This window comes from Haemaphysalis longicornis, unplaced genomic scaffold (genome assembly GCF_048455015.1).
Source record: "Haemaphysalis longicornis isolate Haplotype H1 unplaced genomic scaffold, Haemaphysalis longicornis Haplotype H1 scaffold_7, whole genome shotgun sequence".
In the NCBI taxonomy this organism is placed as follows: Eukaryota; Metazoa; Arthropoda; class Arachnida; order Ixodida; family Ixodidae; genus Haemaphysalis; species Haemaphysalis longicornis.
Genome location: NW_027526422.1, coordinates 57,516,768 through 57,536,475, shown reverse-complemented (window position 1 = coordinate 57,536,475; position 19,708 = coordinate 57,516,768). Strand labels below are relative to the sequence as shown.

Genomic DNA, 19,708 nt, shown 5'->3' with positions numbered 1-19,708 from the left:
TAAACTGAACTCCAGGCTCCGAATAATGAATTGGCGAAGAACTTTTGTTTCTACGTTCGTTGTCTTCTAGGCATCGGCAACGGCATTGTGATGCCGACAAGCGACGTCATCATCGGCCGGAACTTCCGGCTATACCGGGGTTCTGGGAGCGGCATCTACTACACCGGAGGAACACTCGCCTCTTTCGCTTTTCCACCTATCTTGCATCTCTTGCTAAAGGTAAGCCCTGTTAGCGAGCTTTCTGCTGTCGTGGCAAAGCCGTTGTGCCGCGAATGCGCACGAGGCCGCTGCATTCCCGTTCGCGATAAATGTATCTCTGCTGCAGGCCAAATACGAAACAATAGGTTTTTTCATCTTTCGATGCGTGTTGAAGGAGAACTCGAGGATTTTACAGCGCACCTGTTTTTCCTGTTTTGTGGAATGTCTGGGTGCAGTTTGTTCGGTTGGTGCGTCGATAGGCATAAACCAACAGTACTTATTATCATAGGCGTGTTAGCAGACCATGAAAATTGGCCAACCAGCTGAATGTGATCCATCATTACACCGTTGTCTCCAATGCGTCTTCGCAACACAAATTAATGTTTTTCAACAGCAACAACAACCAACAACAAGAACGACAACAACAAGAACAACGACGACGACGATGATAATGTCAACACGAAAGGTGTATTGCCACGCTCATAGAAGTTTGGTAGACAACTTTCACGTAAACCACAATCATGCACAGCTGCGCTTAAATTACCCAACACACCTTCTGTGATCGCCTGCCAACGTTCGGTCTCCATTTTGAGTTAGTGATCGCATTATTTTCGTGAGAACCTAATTTAATTAGTTTAATATCCCACTTTCAATTCTTTAGTCGAGATATTTTAAGCGCTTCTTTTAAATGGTAGTGATGTGCGGCAACAGTAACTGGGTCAATCGTACTAGAGTTCGAATGCCGTGGGACAAAAGAATGAACAATGTTGGGGCTGGGCCGTTAAGAGGAGGGGGGGGGGGGTTCTATGGCTTAGTGTACAGGTCCGTTGCCAGACGTGCATTTGATGCCAGCCCACCAAAATCGGAGAATGCGTGGGTACTCAATGTCAGAGTAGCTGAAAGAAGCAGCGACAAACGCTCGCTCGATAGGCTGTGTACAGTCAAACCCGGCTATAACGAACCCGGGTAGAGCGAATTATGCTATATATCGAACAAAAATATTTCAGTTACGGAAATACATGGGAAACATATTCCTTATAACAAAGTTCACATCCGATATATCGAACTCCGCGCGCCTAGAATGGCCACCGAAATGCGTGGTCTCGGAGCGGCTATTGAGATGTGGAGAGAGAGAGAGAGAAAGACTTTATTAAATGCCAGCAGAGGGGAGGTCCGGGCTACACAGAGCCGCTCCCTCCCCCCGACGCGTTTACGTCGCCCTCGGGACTAGGCCCCGCCGGCGTCGGCGAGAGCGGCGCGCGAAAGGTACTCGGGAACTCGTCCCTTTCCCCCCCGTCGGTGCCTCTCTCCGCCTCTGCCTGGCGAGAGCAGCCTCGAGCTGCTGGACGGCGAAGGTTTGTGATGTCAGGTCCGGTGAGTTCGCGGCACTGACGATGGTGTCCGGCAACCGGCCGTAGAGGTCGGCTGCTTCTACAGGATGCACTGCACAGTCCCACAGGATGTGGGCCAAAGTTGCGCGTTCACGCTCACATACACTGCACACATCACTGACATAGACGTCCGGGCACACGTGGCGTGCGAGTGCCGGCGTGATTACCGATAGTGTCTGTAACTGGCGTAACAGCACTGCCTGCGAACGCGTGAGTCCCGGGTGGGGCGGTGGCGCGGTGCGGCGGCCGAGCCGGTACCACTCCAGCACCTCCCCGTACGTGAGGAGGGGCTCCGGGTCCCACCCGTCGTCGTCGTCGTCGTCGTCTTCTCGGTGGTCTTTCGCCGCGGAGCTCGGAGGAGGAGGGGGGGCCCCGCCGGTAGCTCGGTGGCCGCCGGCCGGACTCGCCGTCGCCGCCGCCGCGCGGTTGGTCAGTCCTCGCGCGGCGGCGTCCGCCGTCTCGTTGCGGTTGGGGAGACCGCCGCCCACGTCTCTGATCTCCGTGTGCGCCGGAAACCACCGAAGGTGGGTGGCCGGCACCGCTTCACTGATCACTGCACGACACCTCACAACGCGCACAGCACTTTCACACACGTTGTTCTTGGCGTAGTTCGCGATGGCCGAGCGCGAGTCACTGATCACCGTGGTGCATCGCGGGTCCGTCAGCGCCACTGCGATCGCCGTCTCCTCCGCATGGCGGGCGGACGGGGTGCGGACGCTGCAGGCGCTGTACACTTCACCCGTGGTGGCGCGGACCGCCACCGCGACGTAGGCGTCGGGTCTGTCGGGGTACCGGGCGGCGTCCACGTACAGGGCGCCCGTGTCGTTTGCGTGCGTCGCGGCGAGGGCGCGCGCCCTCGCTTCTCGGCGGCCGCGGTTGCGGTCGGGGTGGATGTTGCGGGGTAGCGGGAGGATCCGGAGCCGCTGCATCACCTCCGGCTGGAGCTGCGTCGTCTCGTGCCGATGCGAGTCCGTGGTCTTTGGTCCCATCCCGAGGCGCTCCAGAATGCGCCTGCCCGTTCTTGTGGAGGCGAGGCGCTCGAGCTGCGCTGTCGTTTGGGCCTCGCTGATTTCCTCGAGGGTGTTGTGCACCCCCAGCTCGAGTAGCCTGGCCGTGCTGGTGCTGCATATCAAGCCCAGGGCCGTCTTGTAAGCCTTGCGGATGGCGGCGTTGATGCGGTCCCGCTCCTGCCGTAGCCAGTAGTGGAACGCGCCGACGTAGGCGACGTGGCTCATCGCAAAAGATTGGAGCAGTCGGAGGAGGCTGGCCTCCTTCATTCCGCTATGCCGTGTCGCCACACGTCGGACGAGTCTGGCCGCCGCGCCGATCTTGGTGACGAGGCGGTCGACCGTGGTCTTGTTACTTCTGCTGGTCTCGAGGTACATGCCGAGGACCCGGAGCGTGTCTACCCTGGGGATGACGGCGCCGTCCCTCGTTCTGATTCTGATGTTCGCCGAGTCCTCGGCCTCCCTCTTGCGGTACTTGCCCGGCGGCGGGACGATCAGCAGCTCCGACTTTTGCGGCGAGCACCGCAGGCCCTTACCGTCGAGGTGGTCTTCGATGGCGTCCACCGCCGTCTGCAGCGCGTCTTCGATGTGGCCGTTGCTACCCCCGGGGACCCACAGCGTGATGTCGTCTGCGTAGATGGTGTGGCGGACCTGTGGGATCCCCGAGAGTCTGCGCGCCACCCCGATCATCACGAGGTTGAAGAGCAGCGGCGATATCACCGAGCCCTGAGGGGTTCCCGTGCTCCCGAGCTTCTTCGGCGGCAGCTGGAGGTCTCCCGCGTGTATTTCGACGGTCCGCTCCGACAGAAAGTCTCGGATGTAGTTGTAGGATCTTCTGCCCAGGCCGAGCCTGCCGACCTGTTCCAGGATGGCGGAATGCTTGACTTCGTCGAACGCGCTCTGCAAGTCCAGCCCGAGCACGGCCCTGTTGTCTTGGGTGCCGACGGACGTGTCCAGGATGTCGTGTTGTAGCTGGATCATGGCGTCTTGAGTGCTGAGCCTCTCCCGGAAACCCAACATGGTGTCGGGGTATAGCCCTTCCGTCTCGAGGTAGCGTTGCCATCTGTTGTTCAGCACGTGTTCGAGAATCTTCCCCACGCACGACGTTAGGGATATCGGGCGCAGATTCTCGATGTTGGGAGGCTTGCCCGACTTGGGTATCAGCACCGTTCTCGCCGTCTTCCACTGGCGCGGCAGCGCTCCCGCTCGCCAGCAGCGGTTGAAGTACCTCGTCAGGGACGCGATGGCCCCGTCGCCGAGGTTCCGCAGGGCCTTGTTCGTCACCCGGTCCGGCCCGGCCGCCGACTTGCAGTTGATGGTCTGCAGCACGGCCCTGACCTCCCACTCCTCGATGTCGCGGTCGAGAACGGGATTGTCTGCGCCCGCGTACTCTCCGTGGCGTTCGCTGGGGGTGCTCGGGAGGTACTTCGCGTCGATGCGCCTGCATGTCTCTTCCCTTCCCAGCGCTTTGGTGGCCGTGTGCACGACTTGCGCGAGGCGATGCTGCTGGTAGCCCTTGGTGCCGGTCTCGTCCAGGAGGTGACGCAGCAACCGCCACGTTCTCCCCTTGTGGAGCTGGCCGTCCGCTTCGTTACACACCGCGTGCCAGCGCTGGGTGCAGAGTTCTCTGCTGTACTTCTCGATCTCGCGTCCCAGCGTGGCTATCCGCTTGCGGAGACGGTGATTGTTTCTCCTTCCCCTCCATCTCTTCTGCAGCGACTGCCGGGCCTCCAACATGTTTGCCAGGCGGCTGTCTATGCCGGGGTGTTCCTCGTCCGTTTCGAGCTCCGTCGTTGCGTCCGTTATCAGGCGGACGATGTCTTCGGTCCAGCTCTCGATGTCCGCGATGTCTTGCGTGGACTCCTCCTCGGCGCGCGCGCGGAAGAGGTTCCAGTCTGTGATCTTTTGCTGGCGGCGACGCTCGTCCCGGGGTCGCGCGGTCGTCGGCAGCTCGATCTCTATTACGAAGTGGTCGCTACCCATGTTCTGGCCCGTGTTTCGCCACTTTGCTCCGCCTCTGACCGAGTTGGCGACGCGGACGAACGCGAGGTCCGGGTTCGTGTCTCTGGTGACCGACGTGCCGATGCGAGTGGGGGACGAGGGATCTGTGTGCAAGGTGAACCCCGCGTCGGCCGCCTCGTCTAGCAACTCCTTGCCCTTCAGCGTCGTGCGAGTGTACCCGAGCTCTTTGTGGGGGGCGTTAAAGTCTCCGCAAATCGCGATCGTGTCCCTCGGCGCCGTCGCCAGCGCCGTGTGCAGAATGGTGCGGAATCTCTGTTGGCGATGCGCGGGATTGCTGTACACATTCACCAAGAGGATGGACTCTTTCTTCTTCTTCCCTAGAACCACTTCGGTTGCGCAGTATTCCAGTGCGCTGCGGCCGAGGAGGCCCTCGTGCTTCACAAACGGGATCCCTTTCTTCACGAAGGTGCAGACGCCCTGCGCCACCCCCTTCCCGCAGTCTCGTGCACTCGGGGGGCTTGCGTGTGCTCTGTAACCCGTGAGGGACGGGGCGTCCTCCGTGTGCGTCTCTTGCACCATTATGATGTCCGGGGGCCTCTCGGCAGCCTGGATGATTTGTAGTAGCGTTGCTTTCCGGCACTGGAAGCCGTTGGAGTTCCATTGCCAAATTGTGAGCGTCGAGTTGGTCCGGGGTTGTCTGGTCATGGCGATGTCCTTGGGTTGACGGTTGGGCTGCGGTCTTCTACTGCCACGTCGTCATCGCGGCCTAGCTTCCTGTATAGGAACTCTTGTAGCGCATCGAGGCGGCGCTCTACTGCCGCGAACCGGGCGTTCATGCGATGCTCGAGAGCGTCGACTCTCTTCTCTAAGCGGTCTATTCTTTCGGTGCAGCGTCGTAACCGGACGGCAACACTTATTCCACCTTGGGTTCGTGCCTCTTGCTCGTCGTCTCTTGTTCGCGGAGATTCCTCGTCTTCTTGGGCCTCCATGGCGGTCTCGGAGGATGGTGGTAGGCTTACGGTCGTCTCCGTTGGTTGTCGGCTTGCCGGTGTTGGCGGCGTCGGTTGGGGTCGGTGTCGCGGCGTAACCGACGGGGGAAGTGGGACCCGTCCCTGCTCCCCCTTTGGGTGGGCCGGTGCTTGCGGCTGTTGCTGCTGTGCGGCCAGGAGACGTTGCAGCTTCTCGTTGATGTCGGCTAATTGCTGTCGCAGTTGCGCGTTTTCGTTTCGCAGTGACACGATTACCGCGTTCATCCTCTTTTCAGGTGGGGATTGGCGACTCGTTCGCGGCGTGACGTCTAAATGTTCGCCGTCTCTCCGCGGCGTTTTGGAGCGGGCGCGGCGAGCAGGTGTCTCTTTGACTACGGCAGTCCACGCCACGCGCTCACGTGATCGTGGCGCGTTTCTGCTGCGGCTCCTCCCCCTTGCGCTTCGAGAGGCGGAACAGCTGGCGTCGCTTCGCGCGCGACTGTGGCTGCGCCCCCCGCGGCTGCGCCCGCGGCTGCGGCTGCGCCCGCGTCCTCTCGCGGGGTTTAATGGCGGGAAACTGCGGTCGTCGTTCTCGGGGGCCTGCTCCTGGCGTTCCCACTGCCGGCGCTTCACCACATACGGGGTCTTGAATTTATTCGTGCAGCCCGGTGCGCCGGTTGAATGGGGCCCTCCGCACAGCTTGCAGTGCGGTTTGCACGCGAGCTCGTGCCCCTCGCTTGGGTCGCGCGTGCCGCACGCGAGGCACACCCGTACGTGTGGTTGCGGGCACACGTCCCTTCGGTGTCCTAGCTTGCCGCAGGTAGTACACACTTCGCGGTGTTGTCTGTACAGGCTACACAGCAATAATACTGCGCCGTACTTGACCGTCGACGGCACCTTCAGGCCTTGAAAGAGGACGATGACCGCCGAGGAGTTACCGATGCGGTGTGCGTCCAGCGCTAGCGGGTTGTACTCGTTGACGACGTTGGCTCTGATCTCCTCTAGGCTGTCTTCCCTAGCTATGCCGTGTATCACCCCCTTGGCGGTGCCGTCGGGGGCGGCTTGGTACGCGTAGACCTTGTATTCCTGATCGCTCACGCGTAGCGCCTGTAGCTGTGCGTATTTCGCCGCGCGGACCTCGCACGGCGTGCTCACGACGATAATGTTTTGCTGGACGTTCGGGCAAATGGTGTCTCGTAGGGCCTCGTCTCTCGTAATTCCGGTGGCTGCCATAATCGCCGTCATGAGTTAGGTTGCCCTGACGCGACCGGCGTGGAGTCCGCCGCGCGGCCTGACGATAATCTTGTGCTCGTTCCTCGGTATGCTCGCGGGCATGCGTGCCGACTTCGCTAGCATGGCGTTGACTCTCTTGGCAAAGTGCGTTCTGGCGGTCGTGGAATTTGAGGAGGCCTTGGCGGCAGACTCACCCGTCGGCGACGCTTGCGATGCCGGTCCCTGTTGCCTGGCGGCGGCGCGTCGTCGCGGCAGCACCCAGCCGGCGGTATCGTCGGTCTCGAGGGTCTCTCCCCGCACGGCGGCGACGGTGCGGCCGGTAGATCGGTCGACGGTGATCGTTTGCAGCGTTAAATCCTCTTCGTGGTGGTGGGGTTCACCGCTCGTATCCATGGCAGCGGCCATTTCCGAGCCTCCACCGAGGCCGCGAGCCGCAGAGGTCGACCACGCCGGCGGTGGCCGGGCCGGCGTTCGACGTTAGGCTTAGCGCGGCGCTCGGCTGGCACTGGTCCAAAAGTGGTGAGAACTCACTAAGGGAGACACAGGTGGTCCAGGGTGTGGTGTCCGGTGGTGCGGATGGTCCTTAGGAAAGGGTATCCACACCAGAAAGGCACTTGTATTGGAAATTTCCGCCGGGAGAGGTGGAAAAACACGGAGCCCATGCGAAGGTACGTTCGCACTGCTCGGCCCCCTAGCGGCCGATCGCCTTGAGATGTGGATTGGCCGCGACCACGGAGCGAGAGCCGCGACTGGGACATTGCGCCTTGCACGGAGCGACGTGACGGCCGATACTTTCCGTAACTATTTCCGACGCGTGGGACTTATGACGGAACGCGCCCAGTCAGCGAGTCCGGACCAAGACAGCAGCATCGGTGAACTGTGGGAAGAGCTCTCCAACGTTGCCGATGATGTCGCGAGTGAAAGCCGGATCCGATGCTTATAGTGAAGCGCTTTCGGCAGTCGATGTTCTCCGCCAATGCTTCCTCAATTTTGGAGAACGCAGACTCGTAGTGCTCCAAACAACGTTTCGTGTAGAGAATGCTATGCTAGTTGTAGCCGCCAAAACGAAAGGGAAAACAAAAATCACCGCTTTTTTTTTGCAAAGTAGGCAGTTAAGGCGGAAACAATAAATGGATTATTTTGGGTATTGTTAATGGCTACTTTACTGTTTTCGTTTCTGCATGCGGTGATGGTGGTGTTGAGGAGGGGGGGGGGCTACCGCGCAATGCGAACTCGTAACAATAAGCTCGTTATAAGCGGGTTCGGCTATATCGAACTATTGGATATATCGAACAAATCGCGGTGCATATTGCAGTTCGCTATAAACGGGTTTGACTGTATAACGACTGCTGAGATGCGAGTCTCTGCCCCACGACATCCGGCCACAAAAGTCAATGACGCGGCGCATGTGTAGTGCAACCGTGTGTAGGGCCGCGGTTACTGCGGGAGGCCAACGTTCATGTGGCTGTTTGTGGGCGTTGGCAAAGAAAGGAATGAACATCGCTATGTTCATTGCACCTGCAGCTTATGCGGGTATCCAGTCCCTCGCGACGACAGAATGCGCGCTGCTTGTGATGCGAGATTTTCTCACCGGCGCGGAGCCTTGCGACACCTTCATGTACGTATGACGCCGGACTGAATTACAGCGGCTAAATTTGATCAGCAGGATTTTGTTGTACACAGTCGGGCAATAGGGCTCCGTAGTTTTGGCAAAGTTCCTTTGCGGTTTCGCTGATTGATTCATGATGTAAGACCTGCGTATGGTAGCTGATGTTTTCTCTTACTTTCCGCTCAACTCCTTTGGTCGCCTCTGCCAGAGTGCAGAATGTCTCTGGTCTCTGCCAGAGTGTCCCTCAGCCAGCCGCTTCTTGTGAGATTGCTACTGAGCGACGTGTTAGGCTCCTGGTCTAGTCCCGAAAGCGCATTTTGGGCAACCAAAGCACTTCTGGCTTTCTTGCGAAGCACGCTCTTATACCACTCCGTAAACCACTCTACGCATGCGGGCACATCATCATCGCCAACATTGTAGTTTTCAACGCTATTTCTCATCCATCCGGTGTAGCAATTTTTTTTTTTGCTAGGCTAACCTGGCCCGTTTTATTAATGAATATTCTTCCTCCCCATCCATCTCTCCCTCTCTGTACAGGAGTACGGCTTCCGAGGCGCTTTTCTCATCACGGGTGGACTCATGCTCAATGGTCTGGCAGCCTGCGTCTTCTTCGGCACGCCTCCATGGGCGACAAGTGCGGCAGGACATGCAAAGGCCTCCCCACAGGGGACGAATGCGTCTGAGGAAGTTCCTGGTAACACAGTAGAAACTACGGCAATGCGTCACTTATGCTGATTCAGTTCTAGTATATGTAGCTCAGTCAGAGTATATCCGGTTAGACCGAAAAGGTTTTAAAGGGACACTGAAGTGAATTTGTCAAGCTCCCGTTTTTGCTTGCACTGCGTAGACTGGCTCAAAATAGCACACTTTTCATCGTTTATCCGGTTGACAAATCGGTAATTATTTTACAAAGCGCGAAAGAAGAAAAACTACCATGCGCGGTTTGCGGCGGCCGCACCAACTAAGGCTGTGACGTTGAGAGGAGGGGCGCCGTGATTGGACGATGCCCAAGGTTAGCAATCACACAAGTTTCGGTTTCGGTTTCGGTTCTGTAAAACATAACCAATGGCTTTGTTGGATGGGCATTCTCAATATCTCAGTAATCATCGTACCGCGCTTCTGCCATGTTGTCGGCTGTAAAATGCACAAGATAAGCCTCCCAGGACGGCTTGTAGTCGTAGCATTCACTAGCCGAGACCTACGCAGTGCATGAACGCCCTCCGCGTACCCGAAGACGCCCAAATGTCATGCGCTTTTCGCCCATATTTGGAGCTTGCCTCCCTCATGCCTGTATCGTAAAAAGCGTGTTCGCACCAGGCCAAGGGTCTGTTCATTCTGGCCTGTGCCCACTGCCTGCAAGCAGTCGGTGCTTATGGCAACATCACGCCAACGAGAACTCGCTAGCGCGCCAGTGCCAGCCTGCGCGCGTTTTGTGAACTAGTTCGTGTAGCCATGAACGTTGCGGCCCCAAAAAAGGTGAACTCAACAAAGAAAACATCGGCGGAAAACAAAAAAGTTAACTTACAAAAAAAAAAAAGCACGTACCCGCGGGGATTCGAACTCGTGATTCGCAAAACATTTGCCGAGAATTCCCAGCGCCTCAGACCGCTAGGCCACGAAGCGGGACGCCGATGCTTTGCTAATATAGGGTATATATTGTACAACCGGTTTACACTTTTATTTAGTTTTGGCATTTCAAGCCGCTTAGGTGACTATTTGTTGTACTGCGATAGTGCAGTAAGCGTCGCCCGAGTTTCCACAGTAGCTCACGTCTAGCAATTGCATTTCGTAGACGGAAAAGCGTTCGCAGATGCGTAGTCGTGCTGCTGACCGCTGTGCTTGTTCGCCCAGCGCAAAAACGTGCTTCCCGCGCCCTAGTTTTACGCTGTACGGTAAAAATATCAGTTGATTTTATTTGCTTAGTACCTATATTGACTTCGCTGACTCTTCTCCCGCCTTCAAGAGGCCTTATATTTTCCTACTGGCGTACCAGTCAGCGAAGCGTCGCATGTGCAGCGCTTGTGTGAAGCGACCTTGACTTGGAGCTAGATACAGTGTACAAACAAACCAAGTAAAGAAAGGCACATTCTTTCATTCACAAACGTGTCCTGGCTTCGTTTCAACTAAGCGAACGAATTGCGACCAAGCAATTTTTTTTAACCTCCTTGATTGCGACGACCCGCCGGCGGCCGGCGGACGAAACGCTGGGCCGACTGGCTCTGTCGGCCGGGGAGCCGTGCAGTAGCGCAGCCGTGGCGCAGCCAATTGCCAGCTCATCCCCTCCTGACGTCACACGAAAACGCCACAGAAAATGGGCGAGCGTAAAGAGAGGAGGACAGCGTTTCCGAATTAGTTTTTCTACTAAATAAAATCGCGTAAACGCGCCTAGAGTGGTCGAAACATGGCCTGGGGACTCCGGACTACAATTTGCGCTAGTAATCCCGCAATGTTTACATATCACTTCAGTGTCCCTTTAAAATCAGATCAGCTTCATTTCGGACATGAACACTGGAATGCAGAATGCCCACGAGGCAATGCAAAAGGAGGCAAGAGCATCTTCCAACGTCAATTAGGTCTGGCGTTTGCATGTAGGACAGCAGTGTACATGTGGTGCCAATTACCACATCACCATCACATCGACAACTGTATTAACTTGGCAACCGCACATACAATATGTTCCTTGGCACATGGGTAGGGTTGGTTCTTTACGCGATGAGCCGAGGACACTAAATTCTGCCAGTTAATATTCGTCTTGTTGCAACTTGCAGCCTACAATATACCCGGCGAGATAGCAGCAGAGATATGCAATTGTTTCTTGAGATGTACTGATCAGAGATAGCTAAAACGGTATTAGACCGTCAGATGGAAATATTTTTATACGCCCAGCATCAACGTGCTCGAACCATCTTAACTCAGATCTGAAGTCAACGCCTGAGAATTTACATGAGCTGATGAACTTAACTTCGCAATCACTTATGTGCAACCTTATCTTAAGATTTAGTATTTAACAACTCCGGGCGGAAAATTGTATATTTTGTTCGGATTACGTCTGAGTCGATCTGATTTGTACCGAGTAAGAAGGCCCGCAACTCACTGAGACGGGCATGGGCTAGTGGCCAAGGGAAGCCAAGGTCGGCACCAGAGAAAAACCAGATGTGTTACTTACGTGTGCTTTGTACTTCGCATTTTTATTTATCTATAACACTTACCAAAACGTATTCGTGAATATTATTTAATTTCTTACAGTCCAATTAGGGTTTTCGTTTGTTTCCAGAACACAAAGTAAAGAAAACGCACTGGACATATCAAATCAACAACAGTCACCTTGGCGCCTTTTATTGACCTAGCTCGAAGGGCGCGAGTAATACATGAACGTTCCGGAAATCGACCGATGCCACAGAAAATGTCCTGTGCATACCTAAAAATAATACTAAGTCAGCCACGTAAGCGTCCTAATTTGCTTACTGTGCTCTAATTGCCACCTTTCAAAGAAATGTCTACTACGTTTGCAGTGGCGACAATCAACGATGCGTACAAGGCATCAATCGAACCTTCAAGCTCGCCTAACAAAGGACTGAATGGCGTTAACCACAAGGAAACCAAAGCGGAATTTAAAAGCACGGTGAACTCGGTAACGATCACCGAATCTTCCGGTTGCCATGACGGGACTTGTCCAAGCGAATCAGCGGACGCTGCTGTGGTTCTCAGGGGAGACAGCCCTACAGAGAACGGGTCCACTACGACCGTGGACATTGCGAGAGCAGCGGTGAAGTACGAGTTCCCGCCATCATCTTTGCCAAAACAGACTCGTGGGCCCCGCTCTCACCTTCTGAAAAAACTAAAGCATGGCCCTGGTGACGTTCCAGAAGGAATAGAAGTGATTAGCATGCGACAACTTCACAATGACCTTAATGGTAAAGGTGACTGTTCGCGCGGACAGTTTGACGAATGTTTAGAACGGCAAATGGAGGTAACACTAAATGGAAGAGCTACCGCCGTAGAAGAAGCAACGACGAGTCGTCGGGAATCGGAACCAGAGACAATGTCTGCCCCACCGGACTCGCAGGGACACTGGACCTTTCTCCGCTCGCCCGTCTTCTACATGGTAGCCGTGACGTGTGTCTCCTCGGTCTACAGCTTCCTGATACTGATGATACTCGTGGACTTCGCGGAGGAGAAGGGCTTCACCAAGCGTGACGGAGCCGTGCTTCTCTCCTTGACGGCCATTGGCGACGCGTCCGCGCGTCTGATCTCCGGCTTCTTGTCGGACCGGAAGTTCTGCGACCGGCGGACGCTTCTGGGCGGGAGTGCGCTGCTGTCGGGTGCGCTGTGCGCGACGCTTCCCTCGATGCACGCCGGCGACTACGCACTGGCCGCCACCCTGTGCGTGCTCTTCGGATGGTGCAACGGCAGCGTGGTCGTGCTTTTCGGCCCCGTGCTTGCTGACCACGTGGGTGTTGCCAACCTGGGCCTCTCGGGTGGAATCATCCGCTTTGTTATGGGCCTGGTCTACCTGGCCTGCCCGAAGATTACCGGTAAGCAATGTTCCACATACCTTTTGCACTGCAGGAGGCTGCCGAGCGGCCGCAGCCAAATCGTGTTTGGTTGTTGCTTTTTAACAGCAAAGCTGTTTCTCAATTCGTTCATTCAAGCGTTTCACAAACCCCAGTCATCACCATCATAGTAAAGGTTTGGTCCGTTGTTTCTTGCTTCGATGCGCTGATGTTGTGGCGTGTAGGAGTCTTCCGATGGTCTGCGTTGGTGCCTGATGGTTGCGGCACTGATGACACGACGATAAGAGTTGTTGAGGGTTTTCAAACTGTATATTTAAGCGAAAGACATATACAGAATATTTACAGACGGAAGTAGACAGAGTAAGAAATAAAGTGGGGTTCTTGGTCAGGTAAGACTTTGTGCCCGCGGCACCCCCGTCAGCGACGGACCCTGACCTAAGAATACCCAAGTGGTGAGATCCTCCCTAGCCTGACCTGGCTAGCCCGGCAATACGCCGGCCGTGTATAGCACATTAAAACCCTGAGGATTCGACCCCGAGACCTCGTGTCTCGTGGTTTTAAAGGGTCACTTAGTCTCCACCCCCGATACACAAGCCAATCAGCATCCCCTGGCGATCTGATTGGTCGGGTTACCACATCAGGGTTTGAACTATGGTGGGCAACGCCCCCCGTAACCCTGGAACATCGGTCACCCTCTCTCACAACACAAAGAAGGAAAATATCAAAAGCAAATGAAAGAACTACAAGAAGCATTCAGAAACCCGGGGAAACACGGGCAAGCGCCAGGGACAAACTTATACGAACGCGGCCCGCCTTGCCTGTTCCCACGATTCGCGTCAAAGACCGGACAGCCACTCACGCCAGCTGGGACCCATAACCGTCCATCTTATGGAAAGGCGGCGTGTCTGCGAGAGTGTCCGCCGTTGACAGGCGATGCCCGGTCAAGTGGACCGTGCGCCAGAATCAGCGCGTAGGGGCAACAGGATACGGCGGCTGGCGCAGGCGTCGCATTTCCCATCCCGGGCCGCCACACGAACACCCTCGCACGCCTTCACTCAGCGCGCGCACGGGCCAACAAAGGGAGCACTTTCCCATAAACCGACCGCCGTCGTACTCCAGTTGACAGCTCCAAGCTTCCCCATCTCCGGCGGCGCAACGGACCGGATAGGTTTGCAACCGCCTAATGAAAACGAGTGGGACCAGAGACAGCTACTGCCAAGTTCCCTGAGTGTCCTTCAAGCCACCGTACCGCCAATGTTTTAGATGCGACTGCATCTCATTCACTCGCCTTGTCCATGCATGCATGCATCCCTCCATCCATTCGGCGTCGTCGTCGTCGTCCGCGCCAGCTGCGCATGCGCTCTCCGCCGCTCTCACCGCAGCGTTATCTGCGGGTTAGCGCTCGCTCCTTGCAATGCCAGCTGTGCGTCGGCGCGCGCTAGCGCTCGGTTAACGCATGCGCATGCGCTGCTCTCTCTCATTCCCCTCACCGTTATGCGGCGGTATACGCCTCGAGCGCGGCCTGTAGGGGCGCCACTGAAATCCCCCTAGCGGCCCGTTTCGAAAGCAGGCGCGGGAGTCCGCGTCCGGCTGCCCAGTGCCGCCGCTGCTTTTACGGCACGCTCACGCCTGAGATATACCGTTTGCGGGAGTTTGAAATGAGTGTTTATGTGGAGCAGTCACTCTGTTCGCAAATTGGGTGTGTTTACGAGAGTATAAATGTTTCTGGCGCGACCTTAGTGTGGTATATTCGATCTGTATAAGCGCCAGGTGTTAGTCACAGGCCAGCGTCGCGGAACCGGCGTATGATGGAGCCGATTGTAGTTACACTGACCTGAATTTACTAGCAGTGTCTCCGTAACCACCGGGTCCTCAGATGTTCATGATACGGCTATACACTACGATTTGAATCGGTTTTGTTCGCAATCAGAGGAGCCCTCATACCTGACAGCACGCCAGTTACGTTTGCCAATAATATACCTCAGATATTAATCACCACCATTTACAAGCCAGTCTGTGTTAATTTCGGGAATATTCAACAAAAGTACGATGGACAATGCGTAATTATACTCGGGAATCAGCACACGACAAAGAGTCGTCTTGTCGTGAGGTGAGCGCCCGCAAACATTCATCTGCTACATATATCCTCTGCGAGCAGCGCGGAGACGGGCTTAAAATATAATCCGCGTCCGAGACTAAATGCTTCTTCGAAATATCGCCATATGGCACAGGGAGCCTGCAGAATAAAGCAGAAACTGAAATCAGAGGGCCTTATCACATACCACATGTGCACTCTTCCAACGACACCTTTCATCGCTTGTTGAACAGCCTACCCTGTATACTTCCAAAGATGCGTCCGCCGTACGATCAGCTGTTCGTTGAAGTAGAAAAACAAAAGGAAAGTGAACGCGAGATTTGTGTGTGATTACTAAAACGTTCATTGCTTGATTCCGCTCCGCATTTGTACACAGCGTCCCCCTCCCCTCCCCCCCACCGATGTCTCCCGAAATAGCAGTGCATTTCGCGTATAGTTGGTCTAGTGAACCCTACCTGGCTTAAGTTTCGACGAACGTCTTTAGCATGTCAGAAGCTGCACTGTGTTTTTTTTTTTTCATTTCTGTTAGAGCTATTGCGTTTCTTAATTCCTCACTTGCACAGCCTTTATTTTTTCGTGCTTTCATTAACTTGCCTTGGTTCTTGCTATATGGCGTTTGTGGGCACATATTTAACGACGCACAGGCTTGGAATATACTTAACATTTTCGCAGGGTTTATATCTTATAAAAGGTATAAGTTATTGTCCTGGATTGGGTAATCAAATCCCCGAAACATGTTTTTCTGCGACGTATACATATTCGAAACGAAGCCGCATTCGTTGTCCACGCAGCAAAATAAAGCCAACCTCTCATTGTGCCAGTATCAGGTCTAAACGAGGCGACAGTAGAATTCATTTGTGCCTGATGTTTTGGAGGTGACAGGGATGATACGTTGCTGCCGTCGCCGACGCCCGGAAGAGCGGCGACGAAGCGCGCAGAACCGCGTCCCCGGGTATACGCTCTTGCAGGCGATCGCGTACTCTACGAAGACGCAGCTGCATTTTTAGTGACCTAAACGTACTCTTTGCCTATATAGACGTCACCATAACAAGCTTTTTTAGGGCGCGGAAAGGCGAAAAGAAGCGAAACAGAACCAAAACACGGCACGAGCCCCTATCAGCCACGCAGCGCAAATCCCGTCAACACCGCGGAGAAGCGGCGGCACGCGGCGCAGCGATGGCGAAGCTCGAGCCCTCCGCTCCGTCGTTCCAGCGCCGGTGCTCCGATGTCCAACGCTGCTTTAAATGGAGAATAACAAGCCTGCTATCGCGATGGTAGGCGCAACCGCAACAAGCACTGGCCAGCCCAATAACAGAACTGCTAGCACCACCGACGATGAGGCTGCAAAGCGACTTGCACGGGATGCGGGAACCACGTAGTAGACGGAAATGCATCGTACGCGTTCATGGCACGTTTCACGCGATGGGAGAATCAACCCAACGAAAACGCCGAGGGAAACCCACGATGCGTCGCATCTACACAGGGTTCCCGCGAGGGGAGGTGCACGTAATTTTTTGACACAGCTGCACCATGCACTCCGACCAAAACAACGCGACGACGCGGCTGCGGCCCGAGACAATGCGTCCTCACGCGAGCGGCTTGACCCAGAGGCCGTTTGCTCTTAACAAGCTGGCTTCCATAAAGTCATTCATTCCCAATTCCCGGAACCGCCGCTCTCTCTGCGTCCGACACATTCCGCGTCGCTGGCACCTGCAACCCTTACAGTCATCATCATGATCAGCCTGTCTATGCCCACTGCAGGGCAAAGGCCTCTCCCATAAATCTCCAATTACCCCGGTCCTGTGAAAACCGCAACCAATTTATTCCCGCAAACTTCTTGACATCATCTGCCCATCTAACCTTCTGCGGCCCCCTTCCACGCTTGCCTTCTCTAGGGATCCACTCTGTTACCCTTAACGACCAACGGTTATCTCGCCTTCGCAATACATGCCCTGCCCACGCCCATTTCTTCTCAGTTTCTACTAATAAGTCCTTAACACGCATTTGTTTCCTGACCCACTCCGCTCTCTTCTTGCCCCTTAATGTTACACCTATCATCTCCCGTTCCATTGCTCGCTGAGTTGTCCTCAATTTAAGTTGAACTCTTTTAGTGAGCTTCCAAGTTTCTGCCCCGTATGTGAGCGCCGGTAAGATGCAGCTGTTATACACTTTCCTCTTCAGGGACAATGGCAGGCTGCCATTCATTATCTGAGAATGCCTGCCGAATGCACTCCACCCCATTCTTGTCCTTCTAATTATCTCTGCCTCATGGTTGGGATCCGGGATCACTAGTTGGCCTAAGTTGATATATGCGCTTACAAAACTCAGTATAACACTACAAAGAAAAGAGATCACCGGCAACGGCAGGATTCCAGCCTGTGTCTGGTTGATCAACGTAGTTAGAGTCAGCCGTCTTGCCCACTCGGCTACAACCGTGAGTTATCACCTGAGGGTCAACCGGCTGACTCGCTCGGCTGTGAGTGTGGGGGAGGAATCACACCACCTGCTCGACACAGAACACGGGATAGGGTAACGTTACACGTTACCCGTTCTGCTTTTTCGATTTGCTGCTTCGTCGCCGTTATAGCAACAAACATGAAGTAAAGGCCGTTGCGGCAGCGAAGAAGAAGCAAATCGGCTGCAATCGTGGAATTAAACCCATCGTGATTTGTCGTGAAGGTTGCATACAGCTCCGCTACCCTCAAGTCTTACCGGTTAGTGAATGTGAGCTTCCGTCATTTTTTTTTGTTGCATGGTAAAACCAAGAGGGCAAAGGAGGGGCTTCCAAAATGACAAATAAAAATAACAAAATCAAATCAGTTATCTTATCTGGGACTGCGAGAAGGCCAGCGCACATGGAAAGCTCTGGAAGTGGAGGGACGGGACGAACAAAAGAACATAAGTACGATTGCAAAAAAGTGTGAAAATTGGTAACGCTGTCTAATTTTGTAGGCCACGGCGACCATGGCCGGAGCAGGCGCGCGGCCTGGCAGGAGCAATGTGGTTTGTGCTGTAGGCTGGTTGCGTGGTTAAAGAGAGTGAGGGCAACTTCTGCCCTTGCTGTCGTATTGGGGCTGGCACAATAAGTGCAGCGCCCGGCCGGTTTCTCAGAGCAGGTGAACTTCGCTTTAGCACAGGCACTTCGCGCAGCACTTGTCGGACCAGCCGCACTGTGAAAGAAAGAGGAAAAGTTCCCCATCTATCGTTAGCCAATCAGCATTCCCAATATCTTTGACTACCGATTGCTTGATTGGTGTAGTGAATTGTTTTTTATGTATTGTTGTTTCTATGTTTGATATTTTGTTTGCCATAATGTGCGGCTACATTTTTGTGCTGTTTATTTGCGTGTATTGTATGTGCTGTATCGCCCCTCCTGCTTGGGCCCAAACTGGGCCTGCAGTATGTACTAAATAAATAAATATCTTTGTTAGCCGCGCAGCCAGCCGACAGCGCAAACCACAGCGTCCCTGCCTGGACGCGCACCTGCTGTGGCCACAGTCGCTGTGGTATACAAAATTTTGACAAAAACTGTACGTGCTATCTGCCTTAAATTTTTACCCGGTTTAGAAGCGCCGATATGAGGACCTTACACTGCTCAGATATGGCTACCGACAATAGGGCTGGCAGCGGCTCTGAACAAATCGGTTTGAAGATCACGAACAACTTTACAGCAACGAAGTAATGCTGGAAAGGGGTTGGTCGAACTACGCGTTTTCCCCAGCGGAGCGCGGGTGCTGTTCAGACGCTTGTATATGTGGCATAAGACGTGTAGTACGTCTGGTACACCTTAAACTCGGGCCTGTGGCAACCAGAGATGGAGATACCATTCATTTTCAAAGCGAATGAATGAATGAAACAAATCTTTATTAAAACAACAGGTGCAGTTGTTAGGGCCCCCGCCCGGTGGAGGGGATCCCTAGTCCGGGATCCCCTGGCTGCGGCTGGCTGCGCGGGCCCTTTGCACCAGGTCAAGCTGGAACGTAGGGTCCTTGCTGGTCAACCGCGCCGTCCACTGTTGTATAGAGGGGTTGGGGATTGGTTGCAGGTCCGGTGTCTTTTGGCACTCCCACAACTGATGGTATAGGGTACCGGGCGCTGGGCAGTAGTGGCAGGTGGCTGGATAGTCTGTCGGATAAATGGCATGAAGAAGGGTACTGTCGGGCGCTTCGACGCACGAACTGGCGCGGGCCGTGGGACGAGCAGCGGACAAATGAAACGCACGTGTCGCGCGCCGCCTTGAAACGCCGTGCATTCCGTGGAAGGTCGCGCCTGTTCACACCGGATGCGCTAATGGCCAGCACATGGGGTTGGACACCCACGAAGGACTCGCTCTTCCCCCTTCCCCGGCCCCAGCGGCAAGACGAGGGGATGAAGACAAGGGGGACGCGGTCCGGGCGCAGGAGAGCTCGGCCCGTCGTCTTCGAGCTCCGCCTGAGTACTGTTTTTTAGCTGCCCGCCGGGCTGTAAATAAATCTACAGTTTTGTATCGTAGGCTGAGTTGGTCGGTTGAGGATACCCGGGGTGAGATCCTCAGCGCTGCTGCGGCTTGGAGGAGAAGCCCCGGGGAAAAGAACATCACGAAGATAACTGGTACGGTGTGGATACGTGTTAGTTTGAAGTCGTCTGAACGTTGTTGCTTCATCCCTTGTGAGTTGGTGGTGTGGAATGGGGAAAATTTGCCGTTTGTGTCGGTAGTCCGCCAATATATCTGTGTAGCGCAAGAGAGGCTGC

At 55.0% G+C, this 19,708-nt stretch overlaps 1 protein-coding gene across 3 annotated transcripts in view; it reads left to right on the top strand.

The window, feature by feature from the left end:
* LOC144145722 (uncharacterized) overlaps positions 1–19,708 on the top strand; it is a 44,461-nt gene that overhangs the window by 21,395 nt on the left and 3,358 nt on the right. For all 3 annotated transcript variants that reach the window (XM_077677420.1, XM_077677421.1, XM_077677419.1), the window contains exons 4-6: positions 71–219; positions 8,906–9,062; positions 11,881–12,903. In XM_077677420.1, the coding sequence (XP_077533546.1) occupies positions 71–219; positions 8,906–9,062; positions 11,881–12,903 (1,329 nt within the window). The remainder of the gene's footprint in view (positions 1–70; positions 220–8,905; positions 9,063–11,880; positions 12,904–19,708) is intronic.